Source organism: Chlamydotis macqueenii, chromosome 4 (assembly GCF_036417535.1).
Source record: "Chlamydotis macqueenii isolate bChlMac1 chromosome 4, bChlMac1.mat, whole genome shotgun sequence".
Classification (NCBI taxonomy): domain Eukaryota; kingdom Metazoa; phylum Chordata; class Aves; order Otidiformes; family Otididae; genus Chlamydotis; species Chlamydotis macqueenii.
This window is the reverse complement of record NC_141559.1, coordinates 5,601,070-5,628,717: the sequence shown is the minus strand read 5'-3', so window position 1 is coordinate 5,628,717 and position 27,648 is coordinate 5,601,070. Positions and strand designations below refer to the sequence as shown.

Sequence of the window (27,648 nt, the reverse complement as noted above, 5' to 3'; positions counted from 1 at the left end):
AACACATTGAGTACAACAGGACTGCAGTGCACCGAAAGCTCTGGACGAGCCTGGGTCAGAAAAACCACTCCAGGAAGAGGGTGTATCAAAAGGAAGAGCCTCTGCATGTTAACAAGTAGATAGTAGGAGAAGAAGGAAAAAGAGAGAGAAATTGAAGGAGAACTTAACATGCTTGAAGTGGCGCTGCATACGTGAGGACACAGGGAAGCCATTTGAAAGCATTTGCTGGGTCCTGCAGGCAAGGACACAGGTCACCGACCCAACATGATGGACAGAGGATGCCCATCAAGTGTCACAAAAGGGAGCAAGTTGGCCACAGTAACTGTTACTCATGTGAGCTACAAACCGCCAGAATTCAGATGCGAGTGCAATGACCAAAAGCCAGAGACAGGAAAAAAAAAACCAGAAATAACAATCCCAATTCTTTGCTAACGTGATTTTCACAGGTCAAGAGATCATTCTGAGCGTTCGTTCCAAACGAAAGCATTTTGTGTGAGGTGTATCAAGCCAACGGTTTGAATTTGTGCAAACCATAGCAAGAAAAAAATAAACAGAATAATTATTAGGTAAAACATTAGCACAGTAATAAGGAGAAGTCAATGTCCTGTAAAGCCTGAGGTGTAGGTGAAATCTTCCCGGAAACTGGTTCAGTGCCTTCATCAGTTTGCTAGTAGAAAAATAACCTGTTATTTTTAAATTTTGTCCCACATTTATTGCTTTTGCATGTTTTAAGAAATACTCCAAAGAATAGAGGGGATTTTGCAGTATTCAGAGAACAGGAGCGGATCCCGTCTCCCGTGCGTCCTCCAAGACCAAGAGGCTTTGATGCCTGAAAAAGGCTGTGATGTTAAGAGAAAGAAAAAAAAAAGTTAAATAGCCTTGATCCAAGTCAGGTCCAGGACAAAGCTCCAGTGAGAGCAGCCTCACATGTTTTTACACATCTGCACGTTACACGTGAATGTGTTTCCGAGCGGTGAATGCAAAACCTCCCTTTTAGGCCAAAGCTGCTGCTACTTTTTGGAAGAAGGATATCGAAAACCATCATTTGCAAACCCTGGGAAGGTATCTCTCACTTAGGAGCAATGTAAGAACAACTCTCCTTTAAGTACGTGTAGCATTTCACAGCGTGAAAACAAAGACAGCAAAGCCTTGTACATACTTTGCAAAAGAAGATATCTATAACATTTCTTGAGAGCTACAGTAAGATTATTCTGATTTTAACTAGCAGGTAGGTAACCGTTGTAAGACTGTAAGAAAATGCAACAATTGTCATCTAACACTAAAAAGGATCAAGAGACAGGAAAGAGCAAAAACGCGACTGTGATGGGGAACATCCGCCTACCAGGCAGCAGACACCAACGTTACGAACTGTGAGGGACAAAAGATAGAGCATAGCCCAAAAATTACAAAAAAAAAGATTCAAAGACATACCTCTCTTCGAAGAGGTATGTATAAGGCGCATACACAAGAAAAAAAAAAAAAAAAAGATTAATTGCTTCCCAAGACACTGCAATAGCACAATGGTTTAAACATAGATAAGTTGTTCCCCTCCCTAATGCTTTGAGTTGGATTTTCAAATATTATGATTTATAACTGATGTAATAATTGTTTTGCCACATCTACTTAATGTAGTTGAATGTTTTAGAGGACTGGAAATAGGATATACATGTTGTATATAGAACAGAATATTGCCACATCCAATGGTAAGTAAAAGGGATATTGTCACACGAATGCTGAGGACACTTACCAGTTCCTATGCATCCGGCTAGAGCTACAGGCTACCACAACTCCTGCCTCCTTATACATTTACTTTGAAATCTGTCACCCAATTTCTTCACTCAGAATTTCAGAAGTACAGAACACAATGTCATTCATGTTCCACTTCAGCATTTTATGGAAATTTTTAATTTCACAAGCAACACACACATCAAAAGGTATTTGCAGGCATGTGTCAGAGTTTAAGTGGAAATGTGAACATAGTGGAAAATTACCGTAGAATTCAAGAAGGAAGCCTATCAACACCCATCTATTAAACACAGGCAAATCTGCTCCGGCAATAGTGCAGACACCCTGGCAGATCATGGTCCGTAACAGCTCCAAGCTCTCACCGCGCCCCGGCTGCCGGCATGCTCAGAAGCCAAGGGCTGTCACTGTTCCTCCAACCTGCGGATGAGGGAAGGGGCTTCCACGGGAACCAGCCTCCGCCAAAACGCCCTCCCCATCGTTCCCCGCCACGCGTGCGGGGTCACCTGATGCAAGCCAGCGAGAAAAATACCACACTCTCACATGGAGACTGCCTCTCCTCCTCTCCTCCACGGAGGTCTGAAGCCACACAGGAATTTTATACATCAGAACTAGCACTCCCATTCCTTATCCCTGCTTCCGTGCTCAGTGCAGCACTGTTTAAATGAATAATAGGGCTTCCGTTATCAAAACATTTTCTGTTTCCTTGTTTATTTTAGCAGATGTGAGAGGTCTGATTACTCATTTGTGGGTTTTTCATTAAAAGCTTTAAATGTTGTGAAAAATCTGACTTCTGTACCGGTTTTACGCTGAAAAAGTTGGGGTTATGTGCTTTATGATATATGTTGGATTACATGATGTGAGCAATAATTGGAATGTTCCACTGAAATAAAAAAAAAAAAAAAAAAAAAAAAAAACCAAAAAACCCCAAACCAAAACACGTCTCTCCTTACCTCACTAATTCTACAAAGTGCTTTAAATGCTACCATTAGCTCCAAAGAGCATTAAGAACAGAAGAGCCACCTTTCCTTCCCCATCTTAAACACCAGCCCATGATTATTCCACTCTTTCTCCTGCTGTTCTTCAGGAAATATCTTCAGCGTGGTAACCACATGTGCGATCTGCCTGTGCACAGAAGGCCACAAACCCGTACTACCACATGTTTATCCGAGCTTTTGAACATCTTGGAGAGCGTGGTGTGGGTATCCCACAAACCTCAGGGTACACCAGCGCAGGAGAGGGAGCTAGGCAGACACCGTGTCGTTACAGAGAACATCTTGATCTGGGGGATGTAATGAGAAGCAGGATTGCAGGAAGGTTTCCTCGGTGGCAGTTCCAGCGCGTAGGTGCAGGTGCACTGCCCAGACCGAGCGCTGAAACAATGCACTTATGCATTTCTGGCGTAGCGAGGACTCCGGCTTGGCCCGACATGCGCAGCTTTCACATCCAAACCTTGTTACTAGATCAACCTGGAATGTCATTCTAAATCCATAGTCTCCAGGCATTAATCAGGAAAAGGGGCCCATGGGAGGGGGAATAACCTCTTTAAAACTCCTAGCAGAGGAAAAGCATACCCTCCAAAAATGCCCTATCAGTGAAAGGAATTAAGTCACTTTCCCAGCTTGTGGTCGTTTTCAGAGACACAATAAAAACAACTCATGGGACCCACAGAATACCTGCAGTTAAGTTGTCATCACACCCAGATGTATGGTATCTTTACTATTGCAGTACATTACATTATTGCCTTAAATTGGTCTCATACTTCAGCCCCTGGAAAAGAACCAGAAGAATTTGCTGGGGCTGCGAGACTCGGATTGCGCTGAACAAGCCCCGCCGGGCTCACTTGGAAAAGCACAGGAACTCCTTGCCCCTCAACCATTAAGTCTGGGATAAAAGGGAAAATGAAAAGCTCCGAGGCTCGTGCCGAGCACCCACCGCGACCCAAGCTGCGGAACCAGGGAGGGCTGCTTCCTCCCGCGCTGCCAAAACGATACTGTGGCACCCACGGGCGAAAGCCGTGTCACTGCCACCGTCACACCTCAGCCCGGCATCAGAGAGCACGCAATGGGGCTTGGACCGTGACGGGGCTTTGTTTCCATGAACAACACAGACACAAAGAATTGTTATGAGGCTTCCCAGAGGAACGTCCAATTTGTGAGCTCTCCATAAGCATCTGCGAGCGACAGAGAAAAAGTCACAGAGAAAAGGAGGCAGGATGAATTAAGGAAATTCAGGGACCAAGAAAATTGGGAAAAGTTTTAAAACAAAACTAAAGACAAGGAAAACAAAGTAATAGACATATTTCATGGAGGAAGAGAAGGGAGATGTATGTTGGATGACGGGGAGGGGGAGAACCAAAAACCTGTCAAAAAGAACATGACACATTTTTAAACGTTCCCAGTATCTTACATCTGAGAGACATTATTCCTACTTGGCATGCCCTCTGTTGGCGTTAAGCAATCTGCCCCGTCTTCAAGTAGATGAGGCTGAAACGCAACCCTCGAGCTTTCTCCTGAGGGCTTCCCGACTCACCAACCAGACTTCATCTGCTCTCCAAAAGCACAGGTGCCTTTGGGATATTTTGAAATTAAAATAGTTCTTGTGTATCCTATACAGATTTTCACAAATGTAAGTATGAACTCTGTAGTGCAAATAAACACAGAAAATATTGTCTCCCCCACCTCTCTTTTGGTTTAAGTAATTAAGAGAAGCACACAGAAATATATTATTTATCCATGCAGATCTCTGCTAGAGGCCAGAAGTTTGGTTTCTTTACCTAACACCCGTCAAGAGACGCAGATTTATAGCTTGTAATTACTGCAATACTGTGACACGAAGAGATACAGCCAGTGTACGTCACATATAAAGCGTGTGTTCCTTTTTAGGAACACTTGTAGAAGCAAAATGAAAATGACTGCAATTACACTAACGTGGCTTGGCTAAAGTGTCTTTGACGTTAACATTGTGGCCAGAAAAGAAGAGCCTATCGGACATCGATTTTTGTGTAAATACCTACTTTTCACTGATGAGATCTAAGGACGAGCAGTGAAATGAAAATAGAAGCATAAGACATTTGTGTACAAGGAACAATTAACTTGCATCGTGCAGGAGAAAAGACAAATACGAGATGTCACAATAATCCAAAACCAAGAGCTAACACAGAGAAACCGAACAAGAACTTTTAACTGTTAATACTTCTTTGTGCATCATCTAATTACTTGCAGACCTCTGCTGCAGCACAAAAGATAAGTAGGCTCATTTCAAGGTACTGAGGAATTTTTCAACCAAATGTTTATTTCAAGGCCCTGATTGCTCAGACCTCACCAAGGATGTGGGAAATCCAATTGCGTATCCATCCTTCACTGGATCTTCAATTATGGACATAGCTCAGACAGGAGAGCTTGAAAAATGCAGCCGCAAAAGCCAGTAATCGTCGAGTTCTCCTGAGCTCATTAGGGTCCTCCTCTGTCTCCCCCTGCTCCTTTCCCTCTCTCTTTCCCTCCCTGAATATGTTAGAAATACTAGGTGTTTTCCAAATAATAGTTTTGGAGGTTTTAGGGAAAGTTTTTTCCAAGGAGTTAGAACAGATTCCTTGACAGGAATCCCCCTTGTTATTACTTCTGGTTCGTGAAAGTTTATCGTCAAGAAACAACCTCCAGTCTCTTAGGGCAGGCACAAGCTATCTGTCTCGGCAGCCAGCGATTCAGCCTGCTAAGAGTTCGGGAGAAATACTGTTTATGGCAAGATGTAGGGATTCTCCAGTTCAGCTGTAACACTGTCTGCCACAAACACACAGCTTCACCTACCGCAGCTGAGAACGAGCGCGATACCCTCCCTTGTCAACACAGGGCAGAATTTTGCTGTCATTTTCACTAGGATGTAGCTGGCAACTGAAGAAAGTACTAGTTATTCCATACAGCCATCCATTAGGAAATCTGGACATACCGATTTCAGCCACAGCTATTTCCTGCTATAACTAGAAGGAAAAAGTGGTTTCTCAGACACCCATGCGCGGCAGAAATCACATGCTGCCTCAGGATCACCGCACCGTGCTCCGGCTGAGGTTTGAGATGTCTGGACAATAAACCAAAAGCATGAAATTTCCAGAAAAGTACTCACAAAACTATGGGACGCTGCAGCTTCACTATCAACACCCTGCTGATGTCCATTATTAACGAGCGATACCCAGATCGGCCACAACGCCCCGAAAGCCGCACTGACGGAGCCAGGGCAGACGTGCCCAGGTTACGCTGTGCCGGCTGGGCCCGCTGCCCCAGAGGGGTGACCTGCTGCGCCCGGCTCTGTGCTGCCTTTCCCTCCACCCTCACGCACTCATTCTTTATAACATCAGTTTTAAATCAACAGTGCAACTCATCACAGTGCACCGCAGTGTAACTTACCTGCTTCTTAGCATTTTACGTGCAAACGCGTTCAGTAACTGAAGCCCCAATCTAGGGTCTTCATTCAGTCTTCCTGCTCAGAAAAGCATGTAAACACACGCTCTAGGTATTTCTCTAAATAGGGAGGCATTTAAGTGAATGCCTAAACAAGGTCCCTTGTCTGGGACCCCACCCATGAGCTGTTCTTGTTTCTAACATTATTAATTACACTGCAGTCATGCCAGGAAGCCCATTCTGGTGGGCACCTTAAAGGGGCCTTTAAAATCGCAGATGGAGAGGGTCAGGTGTAATCTCCACACGCGAGACATGGCTTGGTTTGCAGCACATTGACTGAGATCTTATGCAAACAGTGGGACCATTTAAAAGACCTTGATAAAAACCCAACAGCACCAACACATATCTATTGTCAGCATTGCAAAGATTAATTCGGTGTCATTTCGGATCCACGTTAAGAGCGAACTGAGGCCAGTGCTATCTGGTGAGGTAAGAGAAACGGGATTTGATCTCGCAGCCCACAGAGCTCTCTTGGAACGAACGAACGCACAGGGACATACTCTCTTGATTTTTCAGGGAATCAGCAAGAGGAGAAAGAGCTATCTTGTTCAGGTCCGACCACCTTATGCATCTGTCTGTGCATCATAACACTGTCTTCTCGCATAAACAGGTGTGGATCACTTCTGGTTCTCAAATTGCGCACAGAGGCTTCAACCCAAATCACATTCCAGACAAGCGCCTGGCCAATTTCTATGTTCTGCAGGGTTTTTCCTACCCTTCTGCTCTTTCTGGTGATAGTATGACTGAACTGAGAAGGATGACAAAATAGTCTTTCCCCAACGTTACTTTTTTTTTTTTCTCCTAAGGTTTCAGCAATTTGTACTTTCCATTTCCCTGTTTCAAATGTATAAGGTTAATTTATTCTAAGCTGTAAAAAGTCAATCTTTCCTCTTAGGAGACTTTATCTTTATTACAAGATTGAAGTCTGAATAAAAAAAAAAAAAAAAAAAAAGAGAGAAATTACAAGTGAAAAGTAGTACTTGCTTTATTTAAGCACAAGCAAAATGTGGAAGCATATGTCTCCAAATTAACATTTTCAGAGCTGGCAGAAATGAAATTTTCTCCTCACACATGCAAACGTCAAGTCTGAACGTACTCTCCTTTCTACCCTCGCACGTCTCTGCCACTTGCTCTCCATTGCCTTGAATGCCTAAGGGGCGGTTAGGAATGACCCCCTGCACTCCTGCACCGCCACTCCTCCTGTCGGCACAACGGCATCGCTTCATCTCCAAAAGATTTGGAGACTATGATGAAAGAACCTGGATGCCAAACATGAGACAGCAAAGTGGATAAGCAGGAACCTAATGGGCGACTATGCCATAAATGCCACTGCATGCAACAATAGTGTAGGTACTGAAAATCTTCAAAGATCAGGCCACGCTATTTGTGAGTTAGGACACTAAGTCTCATAAATGATGAATACTCTTACACAAGGAGAGGACTCTAGAATAACATTTTTTTCCCACCATATGGCTAGAGAAGGGCTCTGGCTGACACGCCTGGAGTGACACCAGCCTTCACTGAATTTGTTCGCATCCAGGCTCCCTTCATTGCACACCCTTTGCCACCCGTTTCCCCAAAGTCTCAACAGTGACTGGCTTGGTATTACCAGGATATTGGTCAACAAACACAGAACACAGTTGTAACCAAAGACCCAGATGGTTTTGTAAACATCAAGTGTGCTGACAAACAACTGAAGTAAATGCACCACCAGGACAACTGGAGAAACAGCTATCTGTGGATCCTGCAGCACAAGGACAACCTCCTGTTATATTTGGGAAAAAAGAAACAAAACCAAACCCCTCCTGATCAACAAAACAGACAACACCAAAACACGTACAGCCGGTTTTCCGCTAACTCCCGTTCAATATCCTGGTCTGTGAAAGCTGGAAGGAGACCCACAGTAACAGGTGTCCTCACGCTGCCTGTTGTAGGTGACCTGCTCCTACCTCTGGCTGCCGTAATCAGTTAATGTCCTGGCTGGGGAGAAACAATTTCCAGAGGCTTTAGGCTGGATTCTGGGATTACCACAACCTCTGCAAGTGGGTTGCTGTTCCCTCACTGTGCCTGGGGTGCAGCTGGAGTTTGGTTCAGCTTCTGTCGCCTGCTCCTCAAGGGAGAAGTTCTCTGCATATCTTCTGTCTGGCACGGCGGGACTGCCCGTGCTGCGAAGCATGAAAAAGCGACTTCTTCCCTCTCAGCTCTCGCCTGGGTAAGCGGGGTAGCAGCAGTGCTCTTTTGTAAATTATTGTAATCTACAGGGTACAGCGTACTGCAGGGGTGGGAGAAATTGCCTCATGCCCCACGCTTGGGAACGTACTGTTGGCCATTATTTGCCCTACAGGTCTTTACAGATTAACAGATGGTATCTTAGAACCTGCCTGGCGATAAAATGGGAGGGAATTCCAACCCCAGTTAATGACTGACTGCCAAACGCTGCGCCCACTTGCAGCCAAAGCAGACCCCAGCCGAACTGCAAGAGAAGAAGGGCAGAAGCTGACGGGACGGTTCTTGCCAATAACCAAGAACATCATGCCGGGTCTGAAAGCACCTGTGTGGCACAATGCACTTCTATCGCTGATGAGGTGCATCACCACAAAGCCCTGAATGCCAGACCTCCCATGCCCAGACTAGCCTGTGCCAAGGCCAAAACCAAATGAGTTTCACTGCTGAGGAGATAAGTAAGTAGTTTCAGACCATTAGTTCAGGGGAAAATCTAGGACCCATGTGGTACAGTAAACAGCTTCTCACCTGGCTCTATTTTACTAAATAACGCACGCACTAGTAGGAAGAAATGGAAACACTGTGACCACAAGCCAAGCGTGAGGATAAAACACCACAGTGTACAGCATCAAAAATACCCGATCTAGCATGCTGCCACAGAAAACTAACGAACAACCAAGGCAGGAGTTCACCCAAAACTGAAACAGTACAATTCTACTGCAAGGCGTTCATGTCATCCTCCTTCGCTAGGAGAGACGCTCCAGGCACAGCTGATCAGACCGAAGGGAGCCCAGACTTCGTCTTTTGCTGTGCTTCCCCATTCACAGAGCTTTTTGGTATGGTTCCACAGAGTGAATATTCTCCCTTTTCTTTGAACAAATTGTATGACACTTGTTTCTCATCAGATTATATAAATTAGCTGAGAGTGAATGGATTCAATTACAGTCCAAATTCCAGACCTCTTAAGAACTTACTGCCTAACACATTCCTTTCATTTAATAAACTGGAACCAAATGAGGATTATATCGTATAAATAATAGCCTCTCAATAGGGCAATGCAATAAAATGGCAAAAATACTCAGAGGAACCACGCAGGTCAAACACAAGAGCCTCTGATATTACCCACAGGATTTAAAGTATGAACATCACATAAACCTAATTGTACAGTATTTTTACTTTGTATTGTAAACAAGAATCTGATTCAAAGGGTACTTAAGATCGAGTTTAATATCTTCTAACAGCATCAGACAGCTAAGGGAAAAATGTGTTGCAGTAAAGTACGGATTTCTGTATTTAAAAGATAATTTGATAGCTCTGCACAAGGTACTAACCTCTCCCACAAAATCCAACATTTTCCATCTCCCAAGGGACTAAGAGTAAAAAGGACCAGAAGTAAGGGCTTCGTAAAGCTCTGAGGAAGGAGTTTCCCCAACTTAAACTAATATTATGACTCTTAGGAACAACCACTTTTCACAGAAATAATCACCCAGTCTTTCAGCCTGAGAAGGAGATATGCCACCTATAGTAAGGCATTTTTCTACCTGCCTAAACATGTTAGTATCCAGGGAAGAGCTATGTGATGAGGAGACTTAGATACAGAGCTTGACAAGAGATTCAAACCTGAAGGCACAAAGTTATATATGGAGTCAAATTATCCCCATTCACAAACAGCATTCTTGACACATTTTGAAGAAGCTGGGTAGAAAATAAAGAGGCAGAGGAATGGCCCTGCCAAGGTGAGGGATGACCATTAAATGTACAATTACCTCTAGGAATATTCTTTTTAGATTACTGAAGAACGGCTGAAGACAGTTTTGATGACAGCCTATGTAATTACAGCTCGTCTAATCCTAAAGCTGTATTTAACCTGGTGTGCAACTACAAATACAGGATCCAACAAGTGAAGTTCAAATTTAAGACTCCAACCAAGAAACAGGATGTTTTTATCTACTCAATAAAAAGGTTTTCAGGGGACATGCTAAGTTTTCTGCGAACGGGAATCTTTAAATCAGCACAGTACTAGCCAAGTCTTTCTTCTTGGGCTGCTACTTCATTCCAGTCCTCCACCTGTCCGACAGCATTCTCCACATTAACCACCAGAGATACGGTGGGAATGAAATATGCTGCTCTCAGGACACCTCACTGATGCAAAATGGGGCGCTCGACGCCAGGCGACCACGGGATATGGAAAGGTGGTTAGAGATTTTCTGTGATGTGACAGGGCTTGCACAAAAAGCCAGTTTGTACCTGTGATGCTTCAAGCACCACATCATTTAATGACAAAGGGAAGGAAAAGAAGTTGCAGCATACATCACATTAGGCTTTTTCAACTCTGAATAACCAGGGCTAAGCACACCTACCGGATACAGCAATGACATTTCTTATTGCATATGACAACAATGATTTAAAAGGCTTTTTTTTTTGAGTCACTAATAAAACCCTAACACGTAGAAAGAACATAATACACAAACCAGATGCAATGTTACGTTCCCTGCTGTTCTTAATTCTGTCATAAACAGCATCTGTCTGTTCTTCCCTGTGATTTCCAAGTGTAAAATCAGGATTTTTGCTTCCCATCTCAAGTAGCATCGAGAGATTTTGGCATCTCTGCCTCATTACTGACACCTGCTGTCCCCTGAACGAATAACAAAACACCCTCACCATCCCACTCGTCCCCTCCAACACTCACTCCTGCCTTCTTGCTCCGTAACACACACCAGAATTCGACTGAACAGTATTTGCAGCAATTTGCGTTACAGAAAACCACTCTTAGCAAATGGAGAAAATGCACAAACTCCTTGGTACTGGAGACGTGTTTAGCAGGAGACAGTAACTGCGCATGACATGGCAGCTAGCCGTTGACAGTTCTTACCATCTAACCGGTGGGAAAAGGAGACTCCCATAATGATTCACAATGCCACGTCAACAGCACCTGCCTGCGTATCACATACTGCGTCAGTGCAAAGCGCCGTCCCACGTCTCTGCCAGACCGCAAGCTTTGCTGCGCCAAGCTTCTCCATCCTGGCCTTCACCAGCACGAGTGCACAAACATCTCTCGTACGTGTATCTCCATGCACTCGGGCACAGGACGTATTTTAAGGAGAGCATATTCCTCAGTGAAAAAGCTCATTGGTGATGTTTCTCGTTAGTCACAGGTAACACACCATCTTATTTGCCACCAGAAGACCTCGGCAGGCGGCCCGCTTTCACAGCAAAGCGTCCTCCCATGGACCCTGTGGACAGCAGGCAAAGCTAGAGATGTTCTGGCAATTGCCGACTGCAGCTACGTGACTCACGGCATCTCCAGAAGCATGCTCTTACTGATCAAAGCATCTCTCTATTTACAGACTCCTCAGGGTAATGAGAGATGCAGAGGCAGGCGATGACTGTAATGTCCTGGTGAAGTTGTATGCTCTGAACTAAATAAATCTGACAGGGAGCCTTCTTAAAGCCATTCTCCACAACTAATTCTGGTCCACGGTGTTTGCCTTCCAGCATGAAACACTTGCATAAGCTATCTTTCTACTCAAAAACATTTAAATCTTTCTCTCTATATTGCCTAAATGCAAATAAATTAAAACAGAGTCAAGATAAATACCTCAGATCAGCGTTCCAAAGAAAAAGTCTTTTCTTCCCACTGAAGCAGACTTCCAAATCATCCGTTGTCAGTCCACGCGCATAGTCGATGCAGGCAGGTACCTCCTGGCGATAACAATTTTGGTCATGGACTGGAAAACACAAAGGCGGCCACAAATTAAGAATAGAAACATAGATATGAGCACATAGTTCCATATAAAACCATATTTAAAGACTACATAAACATTTGCAACTGCACCTAGGCCAGGCTCTGCTAGGAGTTAAGACACTCAAATTATAGCATATTACGGCATATTCTTAACACAAGCCTAGCAGCATTGCAGTAAAAATAAATATAAATGCAGCGTCTCGCAACATGCCCTCAGTTGTTCCCCGTATCCACTTTGGAAGGGTTTTCCCACAGGTCCCGGGCCATATCCGCCAGCCCCGTGCACACAATCCTAAAGATATCTAGTGCCATGGGACACCAATTTTTAAGCAAAGTTGGTTTTGTTTGGTTATTCTACAATGCTGTTGTCCAGGCACTAATTACCAGACCAAAGTAGGAAGGATGAGAACGTTCTTTTATCCGAGATGCACCTCTACAGCTGATGCGAAACTTGTTCAACTTAATGTTCGCAGCAGATTTTTAGCCTTTCAGCAAGATGACGGATCAGAAACCGGTTACCATACACCTCTCTATTCCGCGCTACAACCCCACAGCAGAGCAGTCTGCACCAGCCCTCTCTTGCACGACAACGCCTGCACTGCTTCATTTCTGACAGCTAATGAGTTCCAGAGCAACAATCTATCATTTCAATACAAGCAAACAAACAGCAAACCAGAATCTGCGCCTCGAAATAAAGCTAGGTAAAGCGGGGTGGCTAAAAGCAGAACAAATGACTCATTGAGCTGTTGCACCTCCGCGTGTCAGAGCGGAATTTAAGGAGGCATCGGGGCACCTGGAAGGCAGCGGCACATTTGGCAACAAGGAATTACTTTCTGCCTTGGGCTGTACCAGTGGGAAGAACGTCTCTGCTGCTGCTGAGATGCGGTCACAGACAAAGGTGCTGACAGGATGGCTTTCCACACCACTGGTTGCTGGGAAACCCCGTTTCCCATTTACTCTCTACTCCTTTTCTCTGTTCCTTTACCTTTTACTTATTGTATTTTCAAGCTGAACAGAGAATAGGCTGGTAGGAGGCAATTCTTTTTCACACGCTCCCACGACACAAAAACCAAAAAGAACTGGAAAGCGGTTGGATGAATGTGGACTTGCAAGACAGAAAGGTTCTTGAATCATGGGATCCACACAGGAAAAACTAAATGCTGAGGGTAGAGGTTATTAGGTAGGTGAGGTACAGCAGTATTTGTTAGCTGTACACATTTGATTTTACTCAACTGAAATCAAGTGATATTTCTTTTTCCAATGTGGGGGGAAGGGAAACAATGCCACATGGAATTCTTTCAAAAAACAATTTTAACAGCAGCTTATCTGGCAAGCTTATCTGGTTTATCTGGCAAGCTTTTGTTGTACTTGATAAATGTTTCCCTCGCCAATTTCAGTTTAATTCCATCAAAACACGTGTTGCTCATTTTGCAATTTGTACCATCAACGTTGTTAATAGGAAAAGTCATAAGAATATCCTGCAACACATCTGACCATCTTGAAATACACATCTCCTCCCTTTCCCCACCAGCTCCCGTTTTGAACAACGGATTTGTGCCTGGAGAGCCAGGTAAGGGCAGATGCGAGGCAATGAGAAAAAGAAGTCTATCCTGAGCATACGGCAAGGCCACCGTACGCTGCAGCCGCCCTAGATACGTGACTGAGTGTACGGCACGCATCTGAAAACAGGGGTTCACCGTCCTTCAGAAGAGCTAGCTTGAAACGAATGCCTTGACTTGCACAGTATGATCTGATCCTTTAAAAAAAAAGCTGTCAGACATTACGGTATTATTTGCAATGTTAAACAGACAGCTACCTTTCAAAGATCTTCTGCTTATAAAATTCATCTCCTAAAATAACGTTCACATATTATCAGCTACAAATCAACACGAAACTACAGGCAAGCACAGTCTACCATCAAAACTGCTTTACAACCTCTAAGAGAGCAACCAGAATATCTAAACAAAAATGTTCTGTGTTAAAGGTACGCTTTTGAGGCCTCCTCCTCACAACTAAAGGCCTTTGATCCTTCTCATCTGTCAACATTGCTCCTCTTCTTTCCTCATCTGTGATTCATTTCTAACCACCTGTAAGCATTCATTCATTAAACTATGAATCAACCTGAATTTTCTTAAGTTATTCTCAACTTTTGAACTGCGCCCCATCTTTTTGCCCCTGATGAAACTTGTACAAATTTGCACTCTTTCCTCCCAAAATGATAAAGCTCCTGTCTGAAAAGTAACCGAAAGAGAGAATAAAAATACCATAAAACCCACAAACAGAAAAATCTTCTAAAAGTCTCTTCATTCCTCCTCTGATTTGTCTCTAACACAACAGATCCTGTTAAGCACAGAGTTTGTGCTTTACATCCATCTGCGAGTTTTGAGGAACTCATTCTAGGGTGAAGTGTGAAAAAGCTTATTCAAAGATGGGGTTTGAAAGGTACACTTTCCATGTAGCTTTCGGGCCTAACAACTGAACCCATTTACAGCTGGAATAAATTGACAATTTGGAGCAAATTAAAATAGACTAGAACAAAATAGTTCATTTGGAAGGGACTTACAGCGATCATCTAGAAACAGAGTTCCTTTTCCCTCCCTTCTGTTCAGAGACTAGAGAAGGGCGATGCAGTATTTATAGGGGATAAACCCAAATGTCTCCATACATTTACATTTATATATTTGTATAAATATACATCTCTCCATGAGGGAGAGGCTGAGGCGGTGGATCAAGTTCCAGCTCAGGGAAACGTCACATCCTACATTTCCATGCTTATCTTTCTCGTTTCCATCTCCAGTCATATATTTTCATAGTAGACAAATATTGTGAGATGCCAATGCTCCGATTATTCCATAACCATTTGCATCTGCTGCTTCCTATAGATGAACGCAAAAGATTTATGAGGAGCTGCACTTGGCGCTGCTAAATACAGGAGCACTTTCTTCAGGAGCCTATGTACGTGATCCTGGGAAAAGACTAACACCAACCTGTCATACTTCAAACCAGATTTAAGAAACCCAACAAACCACTGCGAATAACCTGTTTATCCACACATGTATTGAAATGCCTAACTACATGGAATTTCTGTACAATGCTACTGCTATCAGTGTTTGCCTTGTAACACACAGCCCTACTAGATCATTCCAGTAAGCATGTTTCTCCCACCCAGCGATCATCAAAACAAATGAAATGTTTGCTCTGACTTCCCCCAGCCCCAAAATCAGGTCCTATGCTATCAGTTAGAAACACTGAAGGTAGGCCTGTTAGACAGGGACAAACACAGGAAGAATGTCCACTTCTGGGTACTTCCAGCACAGATAGAAACTTAAAGCACTAAGGCATTTGATTTTGAGGTCAATACCTGTATTTTTTCTTCCCCTAAAATACTAGACATTCAGTTAATTTGGATAACAACACAGCTTTGCTTTGGCCAGCGCTTGTGAACACCGAGGACTGGATTCTCAAATATATTAATACCGTTATATATAGTTGAGGTATTATAAAAGGATTTCAGAAGATGCAGATTTACCTCCTGCCTACAGCTTGCTTATACATCGCTAGCATTAGGCTGGGTAAGAGTCCGGCTCATAACTGGACTTATTTGGGTGTTAGGTTTTCCCAGGTTTTGAAGCATGTGCTCCAAAACCTGCTAAAATCATCTCCTTAAAAGACAGGATTGTGCAACCATCAAGGCTGTCCACCTTAAACTTTAAAGAAAACAAACTATTCCGTACACAATTTCCATATTGTATCTGAGACAATGCTGTCTGTGTTGGGGTCTAGTTCCATTTGTGCACTTTAAGTTGTAAGAGAAGAACATCCATCACCTGCCAGTGATTCACTCTTATACGCATTACTGCATACATCGAAACCTGTTTGCTAAAAGTGGTTTTGATTCCCAAACAAGACCTTACCACGGACACGTAAATGCCAGGACTTGCCCAACATTTCTGGTATACTTATATGCATCGTGAGAGAGATTCAACGTGCAAAGACAGAAGATCTGCTTCCACCGACACTGGTGAGCACCTATCAGACTTGCCAGGTTGGAGGAGAATTTGTTTGCATTTTTTCCTATTTTGTTAATATTACCAAAAAGAATTACATTCCCCACATTAGGCTAAATCTGTCTCTGTGAAATATTCCACATCTGAAGGATAATTTCTCCCTGGTTAGAGCACTAAGGTGGAACCAAGGGACCTGGCAAACACATCGCTCCTCTGCGTCCCACTCTTCTCTGGGAGGAACCAGTACGAGTATCTGCCCTACACTGCTGTACTCCGGAGTCAGTCTGACCTGTGGTCTTCATCTGTTGATGACTAATGCTGCTTATGAAAGAAAAGCTATTGATACAGATAAACCTTCTGAGAACCATCTCACAGCTGCAATAATTCTCACACACCAGAAGGTCATCTTCATTTTTTCATAGGGTGATGCTGCAAAGGAGCTTGCCAGAGCTCCAGTCTTTTTCCTATGCCACTAAAGCATACAGCAAGGGCTAATGTTGTTTGTAAATCCAATTAACATCCCCAGGAGCAGAAAAAACAACAAGTGCTTTTTAGGGATTAAAAGGTATGAGGGTCAATTACCTTACCAAAACTTTTCGCTCTCCCAAAATCCCTGCCTTTCCAAAATCCTTAGAGCAGGACATTCCTACTCCAAAAGAAAACATTTTAATACAGGCTTTTCCTTCAGCACCTCCTCAGCACAGTTGGTGGGCATATCCAATACACCAATTACAGACGGGTTTTAACTGCATCCAAGGGCTTTGCTGGAATGGGACCTACAAGACAGCAAATTAACTGGAGCGCATCATGATAAGGCTTTCCTTGAAATTCTTGTAATGCATACGTAGCAAATGCAGTGTAGCTGAGGAGAGAGAACATAGGGGAATATAAAGAGACCAGCCCTGCTGCCTGCTCAAATAGTCTCGTAACTTGAGTCCTTTAATAGCATGCCAAACTGAAAGGAGATGACGGGAAAGTCAAGACAGACAATATTTAGGAGTCAGTTACTAATTCCCTAAGAAAGCCCTTTTCACATGGACAATATCACAGGTGCGGACCCAGGGGAACGAGCACGATTATGCTGAAAGGGACAGGCGTAAAATACATTACCAATTGAAAAATGTTTTTAATGAGTAGCGATTTATTCTTGTTGTGTGGTGTTTGGCCTTATTTGCCACCTGCAGATCACATTACATCTAATAGAAATACCAGTGGGGAACAGTAGTCAGAGCAAGGACCTCACCTCTGTATCTCTAAACCGGATGCTATTACCATTTCTGATTTGCAGGTAGGAATGAATTGCTGACCTGTTCTATTGGCTTGCCAGGAGTGAAAACAGCATAAAACATCGGCTTATAGGTTGGGATTTTACCTTATGCACAATTTGTTTTTGGGTGAAGAGGGTGGGGTACAACAGAAATACATCATCCCTTTAGTGGAGAGACTGAAGCACCGCTAAAGCAAGCCCAGAAGGCGCTCTGGGCACATTCCCAGATTTTCCTCTGGAAATACCACTCTCTTACTTAGGCTAACTTTTAAACGTTTCTAAAACTTATAATATGTCTGAAATTACTTGAGTTTCCTTCATCCCAACCTCAAAAATGCCAAGTGGATTTTTGGAAAAGATTCATCTTTCACCTGCCTATTACTGTACAAAAGAGGAAAAAAACAAGGCCTTAGAGAGAAGCACAGGTTCACAGCAGCCTTCAGTTTGCCTTCTTCTCATCTGTCCAAACTAAGTAGGGTATGGTCTAAACATAAATGCAAATTAAAAAAAAAAAAAAAAAAAAAGGAAATCCCCAAGCTCTGACCCTATGAGTTAGATAGCAGCTCTATACGCTGTCCCTGTTGTTGTAGCGTAGCCCTGCTCAGTACCAAGCCACACAGACTCTCCCTCACTACCCCCACGCTCCAGTGGGACAGAGAGAAGTGGGAAAGAAAAGACGGCAAAACTCATGGCTTCAGATAAAAAATGTTTAAGAAAATAACAGAAAAAAAACAAAACAGAGATGGAAAACAAGCAAACCAACCCCAACAACACAAAATACCAAAGCACATAACAGACAGCACAATACCTGGCAGGGGATCCTGACACCCAGCTCCCTCCCCAGCAGCAGCAGCCTCCCCTCAGCACCATCCCCACTTTATACCCTGAGCTGGTGTCCCAGGGTGGGGACCAGCCCTGGGGCCAGTTTGGGTAACCTGTCCCAGCTGTGTCCCAGCCAATTCACAACCTGTCCCAGCTGTGTCCCAGCCACAGGTACCACCAGCTCCAGCTCCAGCTCCCCTCCCAGCTCAGGTGAGCATTAACTCTGTCCTCACCAGAACCAGGGCACCTGCTCAGCACCTAAACCCTGTATTCTGGCCCCGGAGAGCATGGCCTGGTGCTAACCTGGGACACCAGAGCAGGTGCATGTAGTCTGGGATATTTTTAGTTAGTTAGCACAAACACAGAGACAGAAACTGTGCTGAAATACAAAGCAATACATGCTGTACCCTATACCAAATGGAAAACTCTTCCGTAGTTCACAGAGAGACCTGTGACCGCCAGTGTTGCAGGAATAACACTGAGAAGGCCATACGGCTGTTAAGATTACCACGCGAGGCCCAGCGCCCCAGCTGTAAGATGAAGCATAGCTTTCACTGCGGTAAGCAAAAGACTATCGTGCTGAAGGACCCAAGGCTCTTGTTAGCGACCATCTGCATTCTGAGCATTTACGTGCCAGACAAAGGGCATCAGATGCAGCACTCGGGACATTTTTGAGGCAGAGGGATCTCAGAAGGATCCAGGGAGCAGGGCTGCTCTCGCCGGTCAGCTACTCAAGTCAGGCTTCAGTCCCAGCTCTGCTCCACAAAACCTGTACCTGTTTTTCTTCCTTTTCCCAAAGACCTTTGCCATTTGAGGATCTAAGAAAAGCAGCCTACTTATTACAACAATTTAAATAAGCAATTGAGACACAAAAAATGTGTTTCTCTGTCACTGGGGTCAAACTCTTGGTGAAGCCGACGGCGAGCGTGCGCCATTGTCTTCCGTCCAACCAGGCACCTTCACATCCATGCTCCGAGAGCAGCGGGTGGCTCCTCAGGCTGCGGAGCCTGCGCACCAACGGGCAGGTCCCTGTCCAACGGAGCTTCGCTCACTGGCCCGTACAGCAGCCCCGCAGAGCAGCCAGAGGACACGCAGTCCAGCTGCCGTGCTGCCGGTGGCGATGGTCCCTGGGGCTGGCCAGGTGGTACCGCTCCACAGCAGCGGCTGGGGCACGCATTACGGGGCCACAACAGAGCTGACTGTGTTTGACAGCTCCCTGTGTTCCCCCGGTGCGGGTCCGGGCATATTTCAGAAACACAGGCACAGAGACGCACGCGCACACACAATAACCTAACCAAGCTTTTTTGAACTGGGGAAGCAGCATTTGTGGGAAAGAATAGTTGGCCAAGAAGCCAAAGTTCTAGCTTTCAATACTTGGGGGGGGGGGGGGGCGGGGGGAAGGTTACCCTTCAGAAGAAAAAAATCTTTGCTATGTGTGAAACATGTGCTTCCCAGTCCATTACTGGTAAGCGTTCAACAGCTGCTCCAACTGGAAGAAGCTCTGCAGACTGTGAATTTGCTTATCTGTGTAAACAGGGTGTTGCTCACTTTGAAAACAATATTCTGGCTGAGAACAGCCCACTGAGAGTATGAGCTTAGATTAATTCTGTTAGCCTTAACATAAAGGTGCTTATTAAAAACAAATGCACACAGAAACAAAAACTTGCTCCAGAAGACATAAGAAATCAGCGTCAGCAGTGAGAAGGTAGCCACAGCCTTTGGGCTCAGCTAATGTGGGAAAAGGCATGTTTCCCTGGCAGAGGAGCACTCGCTCTCAGGTTGATGGGGGACAGTTACTGCAAGTAATGGTCTGAGCAGAACAAAGAGATGTAAGGAGGAAAGAAGTAGAAGTATCAAGGCAATTGTCTGTATGTAGGTGCAGGGGAGAAGAAAAAGTAAACAACAAGAAAAGAAAAAAAAAAAAGTAAAGCCAGTGCAAGACCCCCCACTGCATTTGAATTCAAGCATAGAACTGGTGAGAAGGGAGCTGCTTTTTAATTGAGACCTATGGAGAAGAAAAAAAAAAAAAAAAAAAAACTGCAGATGCTTCCTGAAACCTAGTTGGGAAGCAAGCTTTTCTTTAAAGCTACTGAAGAACTACAAGCCTTTTAAGTAAATTCAGAAACACAAAGCCAAAACCTAAAACCTGCTGAGTACATGAAGAGAGAAAGCTGAGGGACAAACACCCAAGAACAGCCGGAAAAGTTGCCATCTCAGCCTGCTTACGCTCTCTATAACAAACAAAATATTTTTGAACCACATTCTTCACGTGCTGGCAGAGAGAGCAACTGCAGCGAGCCTTGCTGTACGCCGCAGCAAGACATCGCGTGTCACCACATCACGAGTACCGCGACCCCACAGGAGGTGAAACGGAAACCAAGGGTTTTCTAGCTGCTCAGGTTGACACTTGATGCCTGCCACAGACACCGAGCTCCAGTGTGCTGCTTCCAAATCCCTCTGCCGAGCCCCAGTGCACAGTTTTCCTGTGGCAGCCAGCCGAGAGGCAGAATGAAGGAGTTAGGGGATGTGGGGCCATTGCAGCTACCCAGTGTGGGGAGACCGGGCAAAGAGTGCAGACAGAGCACCTACTCTGGTGCTACAGCCGCAGATGGCCTTGCATGGGAAAAGTGACTTGAAATAACAGGGAAAACCTCACTACCAGGATCCTCTGTCAATCAAAACCTTTCATTCTCTTAAAATAGCTTCCTTGAAACTTACCATGGTAAAACAAACTGCCTTACAGGTAAGTCCCTAGTGAAATCTACTCGAATTCCTGGATAACGTCACCAGTTTCTCAGTATTTGCCCCACTGCTGAGCTCTGGTTATATTGAACTTTCACCAGTTCTTTTTTCCTCTGAAACAAACCAGCAGGAAAAAGCACCCCTAGCTTCTCCTCTCATTTCACTTCAATTACACCAGCGCAGAGTGTCTCTGATAGACACATATTTTACTGTCAGTAGGCAAGTCAGTGGTTCTTGCATGTCAACAAATACATACACACATATATTCCAAATCATCATTACAGCTGATGCTCTAGCAAACAGTAACTTCCATCAGAAGCCTTAAGCATGCCCAACAGAAAGAAACAGTCTCAGTCACCAGAAGGAAAGCTTACTGACTCGTATCTTCCAAGTTTTCTGAAAGATGCGTGAGAAAAAATCGTCTAATTCCTGTGCCTGAAAGAAACCCAGACAGAAATCCTCCCGAGCACACTGTGACAGCAGCCAGGAGAACCCGCTCGCCCGCGTGGCTCCAGCCCTCACGTGCAGCTGGAGGGCAAGGGGAACAAGAGATGATGTTGTTGGGACACAACGCTGTGCAGGAGCCCGTCAAAAGCCACAGTGAGAGCTAGAGAGGCTGAGACCCCCTCATTACATGCAAGCAGCAGGTTTGGGAAGAACCTCTGGGCACTACCTGTTGACACCAAGGCCAATTTCAGCAGCCTGTCAGTGAACAGCAAATAGCCAAGTACGGCTGAACGAGGCAAGAAAGGCATCTTTCCTCGATCAAGACTACCATGGCCACACCACACGGTCACTTACACCAGAGAAATAATCTTGTTTTGCACCGTCTGTATAAAAACCCAGAGAACTGTACGCTAACAATAAGCACATCCTACCAAGTCTTTAGGAGCTCCAGTTCTATGATCCATCCGTAACAAGGACACACGAAGGTAAAACACCACTTGTTAAAGGGGGTTTGCCAGCTGATGCTGAAGGCACTGCTCCGATCGTGAGTAAGCTCTGTCCTTGGGTCAGAAAAACAGAAAACCAGCAGACAAGTCCATCAAGATCTGCTCCTGTCCCTGAAGAGACCAACAACAGACGTCTGGGAAAATACAGAACAACAGGGCAGGCGTGCAATACCGTTTCCTCAACGCAGCGTCCTGAACCCCATCAACCCGCAGCTCCAGCATTTCCTAAACCAGTGATTGTTAAAACTCGGCTATTAGGTTTTTTGAGTAACTCTTCCCCGGGAGCTAAAGGATGTACGGTGGGTTGGGCAGCAGAAGCTACTGCAAGCGCAGCTGAACATATGGACTTCTGAGTTTGCAAAAGTAATTGCCGGTTCGCCACTCACCCACGGTACCACAGGAAATGAACTGTTTATCCTGCTAAAATATATAAAAGTTGTGTAATTATTCGACAGGTAAACCAGTAGATAAACTAGCAAAAGATTTCAGCCTGGAAAGTATGTGAGAATAAATGTAGCCTTTTTCCCCAAGAATCTCATTTTTCAAATCCATAAACATTGCTTAAGGCTTTTGGAGTGGGGTGGGTTGTTTTGTTTTTTTTTTTCGGCTTGCTCTCCTGTACCTGCTCCATCAGAAGGACATCAAAGTATTTTCCCTGGCAAACATCTAATTTATGAATAAATAAGTAGTGAGGCATAAGAAAATAGAATAATAAGGGTATGCCTTAAAGTCAGTGAAAGGGACTGCTCAAAGCCTGCCCAAATATTGCGCCAACTGGATTTCCACAGGCCAGCCTGCCCCTGAGACAACAGCAGCACTGCACAGAGGGCTCCTGTTTTTACGCGATGGTCATCCTTGTTCTTCCTCCGATATAGGGGGTGGAGGGGGGGAGATATAAAAAAAGAATTGACCAAGAAACCTTTTGGGCCCCAGACCTGTCCTGCTTGACTTGCTCTCTGACCACGTGTGCCTGGGCGGATTCCCGGCCAGGAGTAATCTCCCCGCAGCGCCCGGCCCCGCGGGACGAACAATCCCCCAGTGTTCGGCATGCTGCAGGTGTCTCGGGGTGTCGGCTGCCCGCTGTTTATTACGGGTTTGCCGCGTACAGGGAGGCAGGCCAGGCCATCACTAACAACTCTGTGCAAACGGGTCAGGAAAGGAAAATAAAGCCTGTGCGGCAGGAACCTCTACGGGCTGGGGTTTTGCTGGCAGGGGCTGGCCCCACTCCTCTTTAGGTGCTACTTAAAAATTGCTGCTTGTTTGACTTGGCAGCGACTTCCCATCACTGGGGCTGCGAGATCTGCGGCGCGGGGGAAGCCAGCCGGGGCAGGTGTGCTGCTTTCCTATTTCAAGTTGTACCAGAGGAACGCTTCCTCTGCGCGGTTCTGAGGGGGGTTCTTTTTACAAGTCTGTTTATATAATTTGTTTTCCAGTGGAGAAAAATTACTGTAAAAATAGTAAAGGATTCATTTGCATGTCTTTGAACTTCAGGGGGGCTGTTCGGGGGTTTTTTTTGTTTTCTTTTGATAGAGAGAAGGGGAAAAAAAGAGAGAAAAAACCTCTTACAATAACATTGAAAAATATAAGCGAATAACTTTGAAAAGTCCAAATCTTGTCCCATTTTCCATTGACCTAAGAGTAAAACACGACCTGTGCCACCCCTTCGGTGCTGATAATGGTTGCAGAACCTCTGGCAGTTAGGTTTTTTTTCCTGGAGGGATTATAAAACAGGACTCACGCAGTGTTGGGATTAGACGAACAGCTCAACTCAGCAAACCAGATGTCTGCAAAGCCGCTGCCTGAGACACGGCCGAGGGAGCATGCTGGCAGCACACAGAGAGCACAGGCATGCCGGGCGCAGGCACCGGGACTGCAGCTGAGGGAAGGTCACACAGACGAGCTGTCAAAAACAGCCTGGGAAATTAAATAAGGAAAAGACATCTCCCAGCGCGTGCTGCTGGACGAGCAGAGGCACCCTGGCCTGCGCGCCGCAGGAGGCCCTGCTGGGAGCGCCCAGCTCTGCGGAGCGACCTGAGCATCCTCCCCCGGATCAGGGCTTTGTCTCACAAGATGTGGAGTGCATCTTGGCCAGCAAATCTACAAAACTCAGCATTATTTTGTCCTAAACAGACATAACTTGTGTTCACCCCTGGATGTCCCACTGCCTTGGCAAACACGATGTTTGGACAACCTACAGCTCCAGTCACTGAGGCAAAACACAGGGCCAGGGCTACGCTGGACCCTTCAGCTCTTGGGCGACAACCCCCCAGAGCGATTTACGTTAAGAGACTTATCTAGATGATAAATCCTCTACTAAGGAGATACACGTACACAATTCACTATGCTACCACAACGTCCTGATTTTGTACCAGGTTACCCAGCTACATGGCAATCCATGAACACCTGAAAAAGGAACAAGTGGCATAGAATTGCACAGCGTTCCTTTTGAACGGCAAGGATTGAAATGAAAACATGGCTCCCCTGTGCTCTGGGGTCATCCTTACTTCCATAATAACAACTTCAAGGCAGTGATCCTGCTGACACAAGCAAGCCTTTGCTTTTCTGAAGCCTCCCTTCGCTAATCCTTGGCCTTTTGGGCAGCTGGAAAAGTGGCTGTTTGGCAGGTGCGGAGGGGCCAGCCGGCGCTAACATCCACAGCCGCTTTCTTCGCCAAAAGGAGCAGAAGGAGCCCTTTCCTGAATTTATTCACACCAAGGTAAAAATGGGCACCTTGTACTAAAACTGATAAAATGTCACTTCCCTCAACATCAGAAAGGCAAAGGAGAGAGCAAGCAGAAATCAAAATCCACAGAAGGTTTTATATACTCTGCTATAAAATTCAAGAGGGTTGAACTCCAGGTATGACGACAGCGGCTTCTAGTAGCTGCTGTGGGGTTTGAGAACATTTGCCGTGCGATCACATGCGGACTTCAACTCTCCCTAAGTTACAAGACCTGAAACACCACTGCAAAGATTCCTGCCGGACAGAATAAGCATTCACTGATGGCTCAAGATTTATATGATATGGTTAAGAAACAACTTTAGTGAGGTCAATCAAAACAAAACTAAGATCCTTGGCCCTAGAGAAGTGCACAAAACTTTAAAAGCAGCTCAAGCATCCACTAAAGCCCTCAAGCCTCCACAACAGGGAAAAAAAAATCCCCAAAAATAACTAAAAGGAGAAAGCCAGGAAAGGAAGTAAAATCAAAGCAAGCAAAAGCATCTTGCTTTGACTGTATCAAAGTTGAGATGCTTTTGTTCATATAAAAGCACACTCATATCACCAGGCACAGAAGTCAGTAGGGCGATTGATTTTGAAATCCTAACTAAAAATGGGGTTTGATGTATATCTGCCCAACGCTACATGGTTTGCTCAGGGTGTAAGACTTCTCAAAGGCACCTCACTGATTCCACAGAGTTTTCCCCAGCTCGAGGGCAGGCCAAGCCCTACTCATGCTGCTGCGTCCCGAGCTGCATCCTGCACACCCACCTTCCAACCACGCCGCTTCTCAGAGAGGAGGATTTCCAATCCCAGCAGCTTTCTCCTCATTTTGGGGATTTTTTTAATTTGGGTGGGGGTTTTCGGTTTGTTGTTTTTTGTTTTGTTTTGGGAAGCAATGATATTTTAAAATAACCTACCTGTCTAAAGCACAGTATTTGTCAAGGATATTTGAAGATATTTGACTGTCATGCCTCCAACCGTTGAACTGAACTGCTTGGCAGCCTCAGGACTTGAACCTCAGCTACGTACCCTGTGCATAGTTAACAGTGGCACTGCTGGAAGAGATCAGGGAGAATTCTTCCCTTGTGCACAGGATCAGGTACAGATTCATTACCCATCTTCAAGGGAGGGACAGGCCAGGGTCCCTGAGCTCGTGGTTCTGCACAGATGCGGGGCAGTGGTAGGCTACGAAAGGGCTCGAAAGTTTGCAAACTCTTCAGGGTAGGAGGCTTTACTAACACCTATTGGTAAGTTGCAGAAGTTGTTCAGTGATTTTTCTTAATAAATACCAAATTTAGCACCCACAGAAACGGTACGCTGAGCACCTGGCGTATTTTTCCTGAGGCTTCCCTTGGGTAGAGCACCCTGATTAACCTCTGCTTGCAGCAATTCCTGACATATTCTGAGGAAGGCACCTGCAAGCAAACTGGCTTTCAGGGAAGTTAATTTCTCTCTTAGTATTGCCACTAGTAAGATTTTTATTTACGTAAAGTGTACATTTAAAACAAATACACTTCACGTATTTTCAACGCCACTGAAATTCACCTGCTTCTGTCATGGAAGGAGAGAAACCAACCCATCAGTTCATACCAGCACTGGGAAATGGTCAACAGGCAGAACCCCTTGCAGAGGGTGCAATCACCGTATGAAAAATCAACAAAAAGATAAGAGAGAACTGGGTTTAAAAAAGCAGCCTAAACTGACCAAACCCCCAAAAAGCTCACATCAAAAACAAATAACAAAGAAAAAATCTGAACACAACCTAATTACTGACTTCAGAAGGTGACAGTCTGATTGAACCTGCCTGAGGTGACCTCTGCAGTTGCCCTTACCACATCAGCAGGATGGCACACAGCACTGACCGGTTGACATTTCAACCTGCACCAGACACGTAAAAGTCTCTTAACATGCTTAGCACTTGGGTCAAGTCTTCACTGTGAGGTCCGATTGTTCCTTATCCACTCACCGGTGCTATCTGTAAGTAACACATACCATGAGAACTACATTACAAGCAAAACCACCTACCCTTATCTTCTCTGGGTTTGATGGCAGGCTTGTAAAAACCACCAGAAAGATCCCTCTCCGCTGCAGATGTCAGGCCAAACCCAGACACTCACAGCTCTTCTGGCCAAGTGCAGAAACAGCATCTCAGGAGCTCCATTTTTACCCACCCTTGTGTTTTACACCTGTGGGGTTTTTTTGACAGAAAAGTTAATTACTCAAGGAACAACTATGGTGGAAGCAAAGCAGGCTTCCTCCCCATGCCCCTTCTGACTGGTGCAGGGCCATCATTCCCAGTTTACAGACATACTTTACTGCAGGCAGTGCGATGTCAGCGTGGGAAATCCACACACCTGGTTAACAGCTTTGCGGGAGTGTCATGCAAAGCAGACAGGCTCCGTAGAGGGGATAAATCCTTGGGAAGTGTAAAGCATCAAATAGCAGCAAAGACCGGATCGATGCCTACACGCTGAACACATGCTACCGACAGCTAGGTGAACTCGGGGAAGGAGTGAAACGGGTGCCGTTTGCAACAGCAACGGTTCATTTTAAAAATGTCTCTGGGGCAGAAAGTCTGAAGGGGCTGGCCGGCATAGCCTCACTGTAAGAGGCTTCAGGGGCAGGGGAGAGCTCTCATTCAAGCAGCCCTTCCCTGTGGCAAGCGTCCCTCCCATTTCTCCATTTGTGGATTTCACCAAACCCTCACTCCAGCCCGGGCTGGTGCAAACACCACATCCCTCTCGTCACGCTCAGAACACCCGGCAAGGACATCTACCAGCAAAATCACAGGAGATCCCTTCCCGTGTAATTACAGGGTGGTGCCGCTGCGCAGATGTCTTCATGCAAAGCTTTGGCAGCCCACTGTTAACCAGCAGCATCCTGCAGCAAACGCGGTTGAAAGGAAAAAGGGAAAGAAAAAGAAAAAACAACAACCAACCACCAACCCACAGACAAGTTTACTCTAAATTT

At 45.1% G+C, this 27,648-nt stretch overlaps 1 protein-coding gene across 1 annotated transcript in view; it reads right to left on the bottom strand.

Moving 5' to 3' along the window:
• The window catches only part of CFAP299 (cilia and flagella associated protein 299), a 159,666-nt gene that overhangs the window by 9,445 nt on the left and 122,573 nt on the right, over positions 1-27,648 (bottom strand). The window contains exon 4 of the mRNA XM_086746599.1: positions 12,019-12,148. Within this exon, the coding sequence (XP_086602725.1) occupies positions 12,019-12,148 (130 nt within the window). The remainder of the gene's footprint in view (positions 1-12,018; positions 12,149-27,648) is intronic.